Source organism: Aptenodytes forsteri, unplaced genomic scaffold (genome assembly GCF_000699145.1).
Source record: "Aptenodytes forsteri isolate BGI_AS27 unplaced genomic scaffold, ASM69914v1 Scaffold83, whole genome shotgun sequence".
NCBI classification, from domain to species: domain Eukaryota; kingdom Metazoa; phylum Chordata; class Aves; order Sphenisciformes; family Spheniscidae; genus Aptenodytes; species Aptenodytes forsteri.
This window is the reverse complement of record NW_008795371.1, coordinates 3,912,566-3,927,900: the sequence shown is the minus strand read 5'-3', so window position 1 is coordinate 3,927,900 and position 15,335 is coordinate 3,912,566. Positions and strand designations below refer to the sequence as shown.

At 35.7% G+C, this 15,335-nt stretch overlaps 1 protein-coding gene across 1 annotated transcript in view; it reads left to right on the top strand.

Annotated features, from left to right (window-relative positions):
- SPG11 (spastic paraplegia 11 (autosomal recessive)) overlaps positions 1–15,335 on the top strand; it is a 35,881-nt gene that overhangs the window by 6,041 nt on the left and 14,505 nt on the right. Inside the window, 17 exon segments of the mRNA XM_009280394.2 lie at positions 890–1,022; positions 1,415–1,570; positions 2,900–3,078; positions 3,249–3,425; positions 3,901–3,972; positions 4,408–4,535; positions 5,202–5,380; positions 5,862–6,069; positions 6,600–6,803; positions 7,748–7,854; positions 8,846–8,991; positions 9,841–10,002; positions 10,742–10,808; positions 11,260–11,425; positions 12,575–12,780; positions 13,581–13,689; positions 14,231–14,390. Coding sequence (XP_009278669.2) covers positions 890–1,022; positions 1,415–1,570; positions 2,900–3,078; positions 3,249–3,425; positions 3,901–3,972; positions 4,408–4,535; positions 5,202–5,380; positions 5,862–6,069; positions 6,600–6,803; positions 7,748–7,854; positions 8,846–8,991; positions 9,841–10,002; positions 10,742–10,808; positions 11,260–11,425; positions 12,575–12,780; positions 13,581–13,689; positions 14,231–14,390 — 2,559 coding nt within the window.

Here is a 15,335-nt window from a genome sequence, read left to right as displayed (position 1 = left end):
AAGTGGTGGAAAGAACTAAAAAAGCAACATTTAACACACATTAAAAAAAAAAAAAAAAATTTTAAACTAAGCAGTGCTCAAAAATCCCTCTTAATTGGATCCAAAAGCATTTTTGACAATTTCTGTGGCAGTTTTTTTTCTCTTGCAAAATGTCAAATATTAAAATAAGTGCTTGGAACTAGATTTTTGTTTTTATCATACCGTTCTTGTAAAGCCAAGAGGAGAACTTAAAGCGACCAAATGTTGCTTGGTATCCCATAACAATAGGTGATAAAATATTTTTAATGTACCAGACCACAAAACAAATCTCCTTGTGTCTCTGCAGTTTTCCAGTGCTCTAGTTCTACCTTTAGATGACAGAGATCCTTGTTTAAAAAAAATACTGTTCCAGAAGTCTGGGACTCTGTAACAGTCTGTCCACACCATCATTCAGTACACTGTCAGTCTATGTTTTCAGTTGTGGTTGGAGGGAGGGAGCTTAGATGAAGACATTTGGTAGGGTTCTTTTGGTTTTATTTGAAGGGTGTGATGGAAAGTGAGTTGATGGGGGGAGGGTCACAGCGATGTTCAGTTGCTGTAAGCTTATTCAAAGTCCTGATTCTCACAGTACTTAACCTTATATCCCAAATCAAACTCTGTAATTGCTGAATTAACATTTTGTCTCTGAAGATACGGGGCAGGGTTTCTGCAAAGCGTATTAAAGGAGCATGGCAGTTACTGAACAGGTCACCTTGTTATATCAGGCTACAGGTGTTGCACACATAGTTTAAATTTCTTTTTTTCTGCATGTATACTTTGTCACTGAGTATGAAGTAAAAATACTAGCAGTAAGCATATAATATATATTTTTAGAATATGTTCATAATTGTTCTACTGCATGTTTGTCTAGGCAGGTTTGGAAAATCGTCAACTAGACACAGTAGACTTATTTTTAAAAAGCAAGGAAAGTCTTTTCAATCTGTCTGCACCCTGCTCTGGACCTGAACAGTCTACTGATGGCGCATCCCAGTCTTACCTGAAAAGTAAGTGAAATACTTTCAGCTACGCGGAGGTTGACATTAAATTAAATTAAATTAAATTTAAATGGCCTTTCTGTTTATGACTGTGTTTGTAAAAACAGATTTAATTGCCTGTGCTCTTGTATGTTTGGATGATTCTATATTGCAACTTCTCTACTTCTGGAAAATAAGAGAGAAATGGTGCATAATGTGTGGAGTTTTTTGTTGTGTTCTGATATTGGCATACGTATTATAAGTATTTTGATGTGAAGGCAAAGCATGTTACGTATATTGTTTGACACATTTTAGAAGATTTTTGTAGCATACCTTTATGACTTTTAACTTAAATTTTAAATTTATGTGATCAGTCATAGGGTAGAATGCAGATGTTTTAACTTTTTATGTAAATATTGCAGATTTGGAAGAGCTGAGGCCAGCTTTAAACTTGCTTTGCTCAGCGATCAAAGAAAATGATATGGAGCCTCACAGTAAACACTTTTCTGAGCAGCTGCTAAACCTCACGTTGACTTTCCTTAGCAAGCAACTTGAAGAAATTTTTGTGCACACAGAGGGTAAGACTACTCATTTTGAATCATATGTAGTAATGTAATGTGTCATTGTTTAGGTAAGTAAGAACAACTAATTTTTTTAATTAAAAGCTTAAATTTGCCTAGAATTAACAAAAAAAAAAGTGCTAGAGTTAAGTGAATGAAAGATGTTATTTAAGGGGAAACACGAGAAATTAATCTGAATACAGTATCTGTGTTAGCCCAAACAACTATGATCAGGCTCTCAGATCAGACAGGATACTGTCAACAGGATTGTTTTGGGATGCGTAAGAATGGCGGAATGGGACTTTCAGGCTATTGCTGGATACATGATGGTAGTGCAGTTAAATGGCTTGAGTTTAGCCCTCAGCTGCTTGTTCTTTTCTCAGTGCTGCCACTTGAAATATTCTGGCACAAATTTTTATGTGGCTGTGGAATGGAATAGACTAGTTTAAGAAACTGATACAGCTGAAAAAATAGCCTACCAGGTTATTTTTTATCTGGAGCACTTCCCAGTCTGATATACTGCGTGGCAACATAGTCACACATCCCAGTATAACCTGAGGGGTGGCAGAGAAGCAAGCAGCAGTGTCTGATGGGGGTTGCAAATGGGATGTGGCAATGCATGACTGCTGACGCTGGCACAGTTGCTGAAATGTTGCTGTTCGAACTACAGCCTAAAAGGTACAAGAATAGAGTAACAGCTGGTATACTAGTGAAGTATTAAAACGACAGAATTCCAGAGGACAATTTTGTTTTGCTAGAGAAAACGGTGGAGAGTAGGGTGACATGTCCCAACGTACAGTGTGCTGTCCAGCTGCTTGGCTCTGAATTGCTGTCTCAGTGACACTTTTTAGTCTGTGGACCAACAGGCTATTCATGTTAAAGCAGACCTGATTTCTTCTGATACTAAAAGGTGCAGACCATTAACTGTTATTCTTAATAATTTTTTTCTACATGATTTTTAGTAGTCTTTGTTTCTTACTACATGTTTCTTACTTTATGTTTAAAAGTCCCTGCGTTTTAAATGGGACTTATCTGACTAATAATTGGTTGGATTAATAAAAAATTTCAGTTCTCGTTTACTTGTCCCTGAAGGGGCAAACACATCAGTGAGGACAGGGGGACCTCTCTGGAGCACTGGTAGGATTGTGACTGTATCCTGACAGTATGCTGAGAGCGGTGGACACTATCAGTACCTGTACAGGTCAAATTGCAATACAGAGCTGATGTGCTCTTTTGTCTGAGGTGTGTTCTGTTTATTAGTCAGGAGAATGCATTCAACGTTGCTAAGCATTAAAAATGCTGTATTGTTCGTTTCTGTTTAACTGATATCTTGGATGCTCTTGACAGAACCTGATGAATTCCTGCAGAAGGGTGCAGATATTTTAACTGATTACATTATTAAACTTCGAAAATTTCTCAGAAAATATCCTCGACCACAAATAAATACGGTACACACAGGAAGTGATCTTGATGAAGACCTACCTGCATTAGAAGAAAGCCACACGTGGGAAAAACTGACACCAGAGGTAAAAATGAGTAATCCATTTTTTACTATTCTTATTAAATATATTTAAGGAAATTATTAATATGGAAATGTCTTTAAGCTATTGGGGAAAAAAATCAATATAGGAATTATAAAGAGAGTAACACTGAATATCAATGAGATCAGTTTGTTCCCTTTTTTTCCCCCTTTTAGGAAGTCATTGCTGAGGCCATCTTGAGCAACAAAATGCCAGAGGCCCAGACCTTCTTCCGAAGGCATCAGCATCCTGCTCAAAGTCTTCAAGAATTTATTCAGACAGGTTTGAATCTGGTCTATGACCGTCTTCTGAAGGACAATACCAGAGAGGCCTCAGAACTTTTAAGAAATATGGTGAGAGGTGTTCAGTAAGCATGCTGATAGTTCTTAACACTTCTTTACGACTAACGAAATAAATGAATGCTAAGAGTATGGGGAGCATTTAGGTGTCTTATGGATGTATTGATTCTACCACATACATGTATTACAATGAAAATTAACTTGTTTTAAAGAACTGCTTTGATGACTAATGCCTTCAGAATGCTGAGGGAACCTATTTATGAATGTGTATTGACTGATGTCATGATCAGCAAAGTGTAAAGGTGATTCTGGCAAGTCAGGTGTTCAAGGGTACACAATTTATATCCAGACATGCTAGAGATCACGCAGATTGCTGGGTTGTTATGACACGTTTAGTAACTGGTGAAGCGAGTATCACAAGCGTGATTGTAAAAGGCTGTGTGCTTTGGAAAGAAAGGTGCATTTATTCTATCAATGTACAGCTGCATTTGTGCAGTTTGCATACAATGAGTATCTTCTTTTTTGTTAGGGCTTTGATGTGAAGAAGGAATTGCATAAGATATGTTTCTACACAGTTGATAAACATGTACGAGATTTGTTGGTAAGTGTAGAAAAGGCTTTTTTTGTCTAGCTGATGTTCTCAGGTCTGAAGTCTGATGTGTATTTATGCTGAGAGCAAGCGTTGTATTGAACACACTTTCAGAATGGGAACAAACGGGTTTTGTCCCTGCATCCTTGCAATGTAGTTGCTGAAGCATGTCATTGACATGCCAATGATGTTCTTTTGAATTTGCAGTTAAACTAAAAATGGGTTAAAGTGTCATTTCTTTTTTCTGGCTCTGATCTAGTTATCATCTGCTTGCACACAGTATGAAGTCCTGGCCCTCTTGTAATTTAAGTGTATTGACCTCAATGCTTCCAGTGTTTTTTCCTACAGTTGGTTAATTCTTTACACTTACAGGATCATTTACAACTTTAATATATTACAAGTAGATAAAAATTGTAATTGGAGGTAATACTTTAATTTGAATTAAAGGTGAAAGTTTTACGAGAAGAAAATTATTTTTCTGAAAAGGAGAAGAAAATGATAGACTTTGTGCATCAGGTTGAAAGCTTTTACTCGGAATCCTTCCAAGAACATAAAGAGATTCAATCTCTTTCCAGGTAATGTGGGTTATCAGTTTTAATTATTAATTAATAACATTAATATGATTTAAAATATGCTGGTTTCTACATTCCATATGATTTACTGCACTAACAAATACAGTCTTCTATAATTTCATTAATTTCACGCTGGTCTTCATTTGCAGAAACAAGGGTCAGTGTGGGAACTGATTACTTTTCTCATTAATGTAACAATTGCTGTCGTGTTCTTTCTAGACTAAGTCATGACGTACTGTCATCAGTGTAACAGAGGTCTTCTGTTCATGTCATCATCACCGTAAATGAAGTATTTTTAATAACAAATGATATTATTAGAATTATTAATCAAATGAAACATGTTCAGATGGAATGTTTGCTCTGTTTTTGATATACAATATCCATAATATAGCAAACTAAAGTAACCTAGAAAAATAATTTTACAGTTAAATAATTGTAAAAACGTTACGATACTTACCATTTGCTGTGTCAGTTTTGGAAAAATGAGGTAATTCTTTGCTCATTGCTCTGATACGCACTCTCAAACTTTTAGCTGAAGTAAGTCCCTCTACCACTTCCAGAACTCTCTTCAAAATGGACTAGCAAAATCTGTTGACCCTTTTATCATCTTCTCTTTGTTAGATTGTGGACTGTTTTTTAACAGAGTACTAATGCAATACTTCATTGCAGTTTCAAGAACTGGAGAAAGGAACAAGACTTTTTCAGACATACAGCTGTTCTAGACTCATTGTTGAATTGTGATAGACATCGGGTTCACAATAGGAGAGTCAGAGTGATGTTTAACTGGGCTCAGTGGTGGGATGAGCTTATTCAGGAAATGATTCTTCTCCCCAGAAAACCACGCCAAGGCAAGTATTCTGGTACTAAGGACTTAAAAGAAATTGTGAATTAAAAATCTGTCTTTGACGTAGTATATTGCAATTGTGTAGGATTGGCACTGATATAACTAAAGTTGTGTGCTACCACAGTAGGTCACTTATTTTTTGTCAGTGAAAATAGGTAAACAATGTGTTTTCATCCTGTTGCATTCTGGCAGGGATCTGTGTTTTTCCTGTAGAGGAAAATTTGGAACTAGCTGAAAGGGCTTGTCTAATGTATGGCCACTTGTAAATGTCATACTCTGCTACGTTCTGTAATGCTTATTACACTGTAGTATTACATTTAGCTTTTCCAACATAAAGCTCTAACAAGCTGTAACAGTATACTTAATCTCAGCATCATATTTGCAACCGTTCATTAAAAATATGTACACGTATAAAGAAATGTCCGTATTTCCCCAAGTAGTGTGTGTTTGTGCCAGTTTCATCAGTTTGTCTTTTTGAAACACAGAACTCAAGACATGTAATCCTGAGGTTCTTTGGATGCACTTGACAGCCCAGCATGATTGGCTTAGTATTTCTTCATGGATTGAAGAATCTGAGCCCAACCAGACTTTGTGTGGACAAGCTAACTGGCCCCCTCTTACTCCAGACATTATTGACCGGAACATGTTATGTAGTAGCTATATGAGAAATGATATATTAAACAAGCTGGCTAGGTATGTGCCCTTAATGCATTATACTGACTTTCTCTCTTATGCGAAGCCTAAATCAGATAGTTATAGAAGTACATGTTAATAAAATCTTTGATAGGTATTAATTTTTATATTGTATTTAGTGCCCTTTTTTGAAATGGCATAAATCCATTAATAAATTTAATTTTAGTCTTGTACTTGCACTTTCTGTTATCTGAAAACAGTAAGAAACATGAGAGCAATACAAATCCTCTATCAGCCCTTTGATCTTTCATAGCGGTGGTATTCCTGATGCCCATTTTAATGCAAGGGAGAAAATTCTAAACACATAGCATTTCACTCCTCACGCCTCGTTCTCTGCAGTGAGCTGTAGTAACTACAATACTGTTTGAGCACCATCAAACGTATTTTGGCACGTTGTGTTTGCCTCAGTAGTGAAGTAATCCCCGAGGAGGAAAGGTCTGCTTTGTAATTTTGAACTGAAAACACCCTTCAGAACTTGTTAGAGGGATGACTGTCTAATCAGTGTGTATGTTCTTCCTCTTTTCTGATAGAAATGGAATTTTTGTCTGTTCTGAGTTGGAAGATTTTGAACTTCTGCTCCAAAGACTGTCTTACCTTGGGGGAGTGCTGCAAAATCCTCACCCTGTTCCAAAATGCAATGCTGCAAGTGGTTTGGACTTCCATGCTCGTTTTGTCCTTCACTGTTTAGAACATAATTTGCAGCATCTGTTATACACTTACTTGGACTATTACAGGTATGGATGCTTTTCATCCCTCAAATCTCATGCAGATTTAAATAATGAATCACAATTTTAATAGTTGGCAGTAAGAGTTTTCCTCGACCCTTCCTGTTTGGCGAGAAAGACTGCTTGGGTCACAACAGTGTCATTTAATGAAAAACTGTGGGGCAGTGCGTTAGGTTTCATGCCGTGTTTTGAAGCTTGATTCAGATTGTCTTGTCAATATTAATTTGTGTGTCAGTCATCAAAGGAAACAATTACAGTTGTAATTAGTATAATGTTATAATCAATACAATCTTAAATGAACCAAGACAACTTGTTCTTCAGAAACTTTCTCACTTGAGCACAAGTATGAGTTCATTCTTGATACGTTCACAAATAAAGAAATTGCTGGTTCCACCTAAATTAGGATTAGTTGGGATTTGAAGGAGAAAGCAATATTAGGTATTGGAACTATATGAATACTTTCCACTTAATGAATACTTTGCAGTTAAAATTTCTTAGCTGTAACTCCAATCTAACAGTGTAATTATTAAGAAGGTAAAAGTGGACCAGAAAAAAACGAACAAATCTTTTTTTGGTTTTTTGTTTGTTTGTATAATCAATTTTAGTTTGCATAACATATTTAGACTATTCAGAGTGGTATTTGTGAGTCAAGTCCCTTCTTTGGAAAGTGTTTGGGCTTGTCAGGTCTAGAAACTATTACTTTGATTTTCGGAAGCAAGCAAGCACAGAAACATAATCTTAAAGAAAAGAACTGTCAGAGATGCTATACCAAGCTAAAGCTGTACATCTTGTAGAGAAGGGTGATGTGATTTGACTCTTTCATAAGAATGGATGAAATAAGTCACTGTAACACCAAGTCAGATGCTCTTAATTTTTAATGCAGTGTTATTTTGGGGCAGAGGATGGTCACAAATACTGTATTTTCACTGTGCTACTACTCGTCTTATTTCCAGTTTAACTCCTTCAAATTGCCCTATTTTGGATAACAAGGAATTGCATGAAGCACATCCCTGGTTTGAATTCCTTGTGCAGTGTCGAGGGGTTGCCAGTAATCCACGAGGTAGGAGTCTGGCCTCGCTCAGGAGGTGGTCCGATGTTTATTCTGCTAGCTGAGTATTTGGCACAGCTGGATTTAATTCTCTGCTCTGTTGCAAACTGTTTTTTGACCGTGGCAAATCATTTACACGTGCATCAGCTCCTCGTCTCTAAAATGTGGATTATAATTCCTATTTAAACTGTACATAAAGATTTGGAGGCTGTAGATACATGAGAATTATTTTGTGTACGATCATCATTACCTCCAATTTGATTATGTTCCCAACAGGTTGAACAGAAGAATTCATAATGAAATGCATACGCTATTAAAATTAAAGCTTCCTCTGGTTCTTGTGGTGCATCCTCGTCTCTAAAATGTGGATTATAATTCCTATTTAAACTGTACATAAAGATTTGGAGGCTGTAGATACATGAGAATTATTTTGTGTACGATCATCATTACCTCCAATTTGATTATGTTCCCAACAGGTTGAACAGAAGAATTCATAATGAAATGCATACGCTATTAAAATTAAAGCTTCCTCTGGTTCTTGTGGTGCATTTTGACTTCTCTGCCCCTTGGATTATGTGTTTGGGGTTTTTTTGTTACTGTCATTGAAAATCAGTAGAATTTGTGCCCTTAACTCATTTCACTTTTTTAAAAAACATTTCATCTTTTGTACAGGCACACATTAACAAATAATAACAATAAGCCCAAGTGAAGTTTTTTCGGAAAGTGTGACCAGTGTACAATAAAGAATTGAAGCAATACAATGCTAAACTGTGGCACTCAATCCAAATCAATCTGTGTAGGTAAAACTGTGGTTTGAAACTGGGGAAAGCTTGGTAAAATTTAGAACAGCTCAACTGTATTTATCAGTAAATTGAGAAAAATTACTATTAACAACAAAAAATAGAAAATTCATTTTTCATAGTCGTAGAACAGTTTTAATGCATGATTTAATGATTTAATATTGTTTTTGCATGAAATTAAATCTCACTTTTTTTCTTTGAAGATCCAAAGATGATTTTTCAGGCTAGTCTAGCAAATGCTCAGATCTTGATTCCTAGTAATCAAGCCAGTGTGAGTAGCATGCTCCTGGAAGGACGTACACTATTAGCACTTGCTACTACAATGTATGCACCTGGAGGTATTGATCAGGTACTGTGTGCAACAAATAGTTGATAAGCTTTTGGTGAAGTTCTCACACGGTGTTGAAAACTCAAAATAAAAATAAATATGCTAATGCCATCATATAATTTCTTCTCATATAAAAATCTGTTTTTGGTGTTCCGTGTTTCAGTGTTGACCAAATGAAGAGCGGTTCAAGGTTACATGATTTAGAAATAGCAAGGCACAGTGGCTGTGAGTTTGAGTATTTAACTCCTTCATAACAGTTACAGCTGAAAGTGTTTATAGGCACTTGTGTTCCTCAAATACTTTTAGTTTGGAAAAATATTTTCAATAAACTTTTAAAATGGTGTGCCTGTATTTGTTAGACAGCTATCCCCTTTTGTAGTCATTTGTAGTTTTTAAGTAAATGAAGCAATGGATAACTGGACTGCTTTTCTGCTTGGATCTGTACAGGTGTTATTCAGCTTCCATATTTTTATTTTTAAAGGCCGAAAATCTGGACACATATCAAAAACTTCGGCTTACTGGTTACATTCTGTTAACCAGTTGCATTGTGCTATAGAGATCAAAAAGCACATTATGAATGATTGTACTTTTAAAAGAAAAATGTTCGGTGAACCACATGTTGGAACAGAAGTTATTAATACAGATAGCTTTTTGATACATAGCACAGTAACCTAAAACATCAGGTAGTGTTGAAGATATGTCTAACATAACTTAAAAGGATATTACAGGAAAAAATTATACTTTCTGTGTTGTCACCGTATACCAAATTCCCATGAGGTAGTTTGTTTGGCGCATTCAGAGATTGTTTTATTATTATCTTAATGCACTTTCTTCTTCCTAATGAAGTAATTTTGCTTCCTTGCAATGTAGGTGTTTCAGAATGAAGATATGGAAAAACCTCTAAAGAAAGTTGATCCACAGCTCTTAAAAATGGCCTTGACTCCTTACCCCAAACTCAAAGCTGCTCTCTTTCCCCCGTGTACTTCTCATGGAATTTTGCCACCTGACATCTCTCTCTACCATCTTGTTCAGGTACACAAAATGCTTCTCGGTAGTGCAGAACAAAAATAAACTAAGAGAAGCTTGTTTTCAGCTAAAGCCTGGAGGGTGGGACCATATGTTGGAATCCTTAATTTGGAGCTAAAGTTTATAGCTTTATTCTGAACATTTTTTTTAAATAGTATCTAAATATTGTGAGTTTGGCTTCCCCCCGCCCCCCCAGACATGTAAAGACATCTGCAGTGTTTAACTTCAGCAGTCCTGGAATGTCAGAGAAGTGGTATTCTTGCAGTGTTCAGTGGGCAGGTTGTTTAGTATTACAAAAATTAAAATGTTTTGAATTGTCTAAGGGAAATTGAAATTTAAAATTAAAGGGTAGTGTCTCATGGCACGTCATGACACATTTCTGGGCAAATGTCTTTTACTTCAGATCTGTGGTATGAGATAAAGTTGGAAGAAATGCTACAAATTATTCATTATTAGGACAGTGTTAACTTTGCTAAGATCACAGTTTAGCAAAATACTTAAGCGTGTTCTTTCCCTATTTCCTTAGACCAAAGTCTAAGCCTTTCTTTGCACTTGTTTGCGTTCTGATCCTACAGAGTAGATAAATATGTACCTTTGAGAGAGAAATGCACAAGATACATCACTGCTTGATAGCAGCACAGGCCATTCCTGACTGTCTGCTGCTATAGCTCCCTAAATATTCTATAGTCTGGTCTGATGTGAAAATCTTAAGCTGTCTCAATATATTTTGGTTTTAATCTTTCAGTCATTAGTGCCCTTTGATCCCACTAAATTATTTGGCTGGCAGTCAACAAATACTCTTGCTGTATCAGGTATGTTACTTTCAAGTTTTACATGCTTTTCTAGCCTGAGCACCTAGGATAAAATACTTTCCAGTGGAATGATTTGGCAGATAAACTTATTCAAAAGGCCATTTCTTCTACAAAAAAAAATAGTGTAATTTACTAAAATTTTGTTTTGAAATTGAAGTGTAGATAGGTTAACTTTTTCCATTAAGCTCTTCACAGATGGAATTTTTTCTACATGTATTATGAGATAGAAAAGCAGTATTTTCTTTTAAAAGCAAGTTGAAGGCCTAAGAAGTGATCTAGAGTTCCGATTTTACGACGAGAATTGGAATTTCAGTGGGGTTTGGGTATGCTGAGATTTGAATTAGAACAAGAGGAGAGATATTTGATTGTCATCTCATTTGTGGCTGAAAGCCATTTTCAATGTTTAATCCAACTGTTTATCAGCTCATAAAAATGATGATATTCTTTCTAGATGCATCAAGTGACTTTCCTCATTTTTCATCCCCTGAACTGGTGAACAAATATGCTATAATGGAACGACTGGATTTTTTGTACTATTTGCACCATGGACGTCCATCATTTGCTTTTGGTACATTTTTGGTCCAGCAGTTAGTAAAGAGCAAATCCCCCAAACAGTTGTAAGTCTTCTCAGAAATGATAGTTGGATAGTTCTGTTGAAGTTACAATCTAGCACATTAATCCTCCCCAACAGCAAACAAGTGGTGTGCATTGCATCACTTGAAATTTTAGGTGTCCTAGGAGTCTATTCAGTCTAGCATCGAGTAGGATAGAAATAAAATATCACCTAAAAGAAGGTGAGCTTTATTTTGAGTTACCTAAGTAAAATCTGCACAATGAAAGCAAGGAATGAAAAATGTTCCAGTCATGTCAAACACAGGTAGGCTTTTCTTCTAGGGACCTGAGCCTCTAGATCGCTTTGTAGAAAAAAAGATGCCCCTTTTCTTTGACATTTCCCAAGGATGACACTTCTTTAGTTAAATTAATAAGACAAATAATGTACTGGAGATTGAAGGAATTAAATTTTCTGGCTGAAGCTTCAAAATGATGTGTTCAAAAGGATACAATCAAATTACACATCTTGCTTGAATATATTAAATTTACTATTAAGTATATTCCAAGTTAGTAGCAGTTACATCAGAACAAATCACTTTGTTTCTAGAATGTCTTGTTTGTGTATTAGTCACTTTGTTTCTTTTCATCATTTCTATACAAATCAGTTTCTCTTGTGTAAACAGATAAGATTTGGGCAAAAAGGAAAACATATGTTAATGTAGACTGAAGTACTTAGTAGTTTAAAAGACAGTCAAGCATGCACGGTTTTTCCAGTTACTACTCTGGAAAAAATCTCAGATAACCAATAAACCAGCCACTGTAGAACCCTTTAGGGTACCTTTTTGGCTTAGCGCAATCCGCAGATCAGTTTCAGGTCCTTGATGCTGCAGTGCTTGGATTGTAAACTCTGCAATGGGACTTTTTGCACTAAAACTGCTGACAGGTGTTTTTTATTAATTATAATATCAAATGCATTGGCTTTAGTTTTTGTTAAAGTTTATTAAATTGCAAAGTGTGTAGTTATCATGTGTGAGGCTTTATTCTCATACCTACATTTTTTCATAAATATGAAACTTTTGGTTTGTAAATACCTTTCATGCTAATAAAGTCTGTGAGTTTAATAAACCTTGTAGGTACTTGTTTACATGGGGAATATTTGTGTTTGAAAATTGGTTAAAAATCATACATGTTAACCAGTGTTCTTTTTGTTTCAGGATTCAGCAAGCAGGAAATGAAGCCTATATTTTAGCTCTTTCTTTCTTCAGTGTACCTTCAGTAGGAGCAGCCTGTGTGTGTTTCCTAGAATTGCTCAGTCTCGACAGCCTCAAACTCAGGGTCGATATTAAAGTTGCAAACATGATTTTCAGCTACAGAACTAGGAATGAAGAATCTCAGCACAATCAAATAAGAGAATCTTTGGGTAAGGGTGTCTTTTGTTTGTTTTAAAATAGGGTACTATGTATTTATTGGGAAGAGAAGCAGAGATGGATTGAAAGATGGTGCCTAACTTCTCAGGAATGCAGTAAAAGCATCCTGTCCTTTGAAGAGCTAAGAATTTTGCTCTTCTTTTATTCCTGCTTCTTACTAATTTTGAAGGTGCATTTTGAACCTAGCATACCAAATAAAGCAGGAAGACTGTAATATGACATGCAGCCAGAATTGCGGGAGTATCTAATAGACACTGTCAAACAGCTGCCTACAGCTCAGTGTAATATTTAGTAAGGTTCAGCCTAATGTTGTAATAATATAACTAGAGGATTCAACAAAGGGACATTACCAAATCTCTTTTCTCTTCCGTACTTGAAAACTGTCTTACAGCTGCAGTGAAATCAGATGTTCAAAGCTGTAAGGAAATTAAATTTATCCTAGGAATAACTTTAGAAAGTGGAATTTCTAACTATAGGTCCACAGGTGTCTTTTTATCCCAATTAGGAAACTACTGGCATTTATTTATATTTTCCTCATCATTCTAAAAACATAGATGTTATTTAAAACTATAGGTAGAGCTTATTTAAAAAAGCCAAAAGGTTATGTGGTTTGAAAGTTGAAATTCTTTTTCAAAAATCATGTAGCCACTTTGGTGCCAGACTTGGCCTAGTTATTGAAGCATGTACATTAATAGGATTTGTTCTGCTTGTTGATTCTGGTACTTTTGAAAATACTACCCTTACTCTAATACCAAATAGCATCTCAGAAATAGTAATACGTTCTTTTAAACAGTTGAAAAGTTAACAAAATTGGCTAATGGTGAAAAAGCAGCAGCAGCAGAAGTTCTTATCTCCTTAGAAGAAGCCTTTTGGGATACAGTTGAGCGTCAAGGAATAAAGAAGTGAGTAAAACATGATTTAAAGGATTATGCTGGCAAATTGAGATTGAGCACTGAATTTTACCATTTGTGTATTCAGATAATATTAAAGAGATCCGTGTGTGTTTTATTGCAGTAAACTGAACAACAATATTTAAATTTAGAATATAGTCTCAGTATTTCAAATAGTAGAGGTAATAGAGGTATATTGGCAAGAATAAGGAAGTGCAGTCAGCACGTTAGACTCCCTGTTCCACAAAGCTCTTGCAGCACGCTTAGGAGTGAAGATTGTTGACTTTTTTTCAAAGTCTGCATTGTCAAGATAGGACAGTGTACCTGCCTTGGTGGGTGGGAATGGTGGTAGTATGGAAGTAGTGGTAGTATGGTAGCGTAGTATGGAAGCTCCCACAGTGGAATGTGACCTCATCTGTAGTGAAGTCAGTGGAAGTGCTGGTGTTGCCATTTGCAGGCAATGGATCTCAGGGCACGTGATGACTTTGTACATTGTTAACATCTGGTATAAATACCAGTTTATTGCAGCTGAAACTCTTTAAATTCCATGCAGGACATCTAGTGACTCTAGAAGGCAGTGGTCTTTGGTAATGCAGTTCTGTAAACTCCATAATACTGGACTGAGTACATCTTACCTAAAGGAATGTGCCAAATCCAACGACTGGCTGCAGTTCATGATCCAAATCCAGCTGTACAGCTACCAGCCAGATGAGGTAAGCTATCTGTGTATGATTTTAAATGAAGATAGAGTTTATCAAGAATGTTCTTTTTCTGTGATGTTAAAAAAAAAAAAAAAGAAAAAATAGATTCTTTTAACAAGAGAATATAACTTTGTGGAGACAATATAAAATTGAAGCCTCATTAGTTTCCAGGGAGTTAGAAGTTGTCTCAGGATGCTCGATATCCTCTGATTGTGATAGCCATTCTCTTACAGCCGGATTTCCCAACTTTTCTACTTTTCCTCTCCCTCTTGGTATATGAAAAGCTAACACAAGACAAAGGAAATTGACTCCAGAGGGAGCTGACTGTTCAGCAGATATAATAATATACTTCTAAGAGCATGAAAGCTAACTATTAAAAGAGAAGATTAGGAAAAAAATTCCTTGTTTGAAAAATCCTACGTGATGTTATTAATCAGTAGTGGAGGAAACAATTTGCAGAGAGGAGTGATTTGAATGTCTCTTTGAAGTGAATTGGACACAAAAGTATTTGCCAAGAAGGGACTTAATTTTCATTTTAAATTTAGTTAAAATTATGACATACTCATACTGTTTGTAAGTTTAAAATCATTTAGTTACTGTTTTTTTTATTGGAGAGTTACCATATGTTCAATGTGAGTTTTAATAAAGCCACTCATCTTTCCTTTCAAAACTTACATCGATTTTTGTGTAAAGATACTTAAGCTTTTGAGAATCCAAATCTTCCATTTTTGGTTTTGAACGTAATTTAAAAATTAATAAAATATTACCAATTTGTAAAAATGAAAAGCAATTTGGGAAAAGTAATGTGAGGAAGTTAACTGGAAAATTCCAGGTAAGATGATACTTAGGAAACCTCGGATTTTAACTTTGATCTCTTTGTTGTTTTCTTGAAAAGAGAAATATGTAATTATACACAGCAACTAACTAGACACTTTTCATGATATGCTGTTAGCGGTA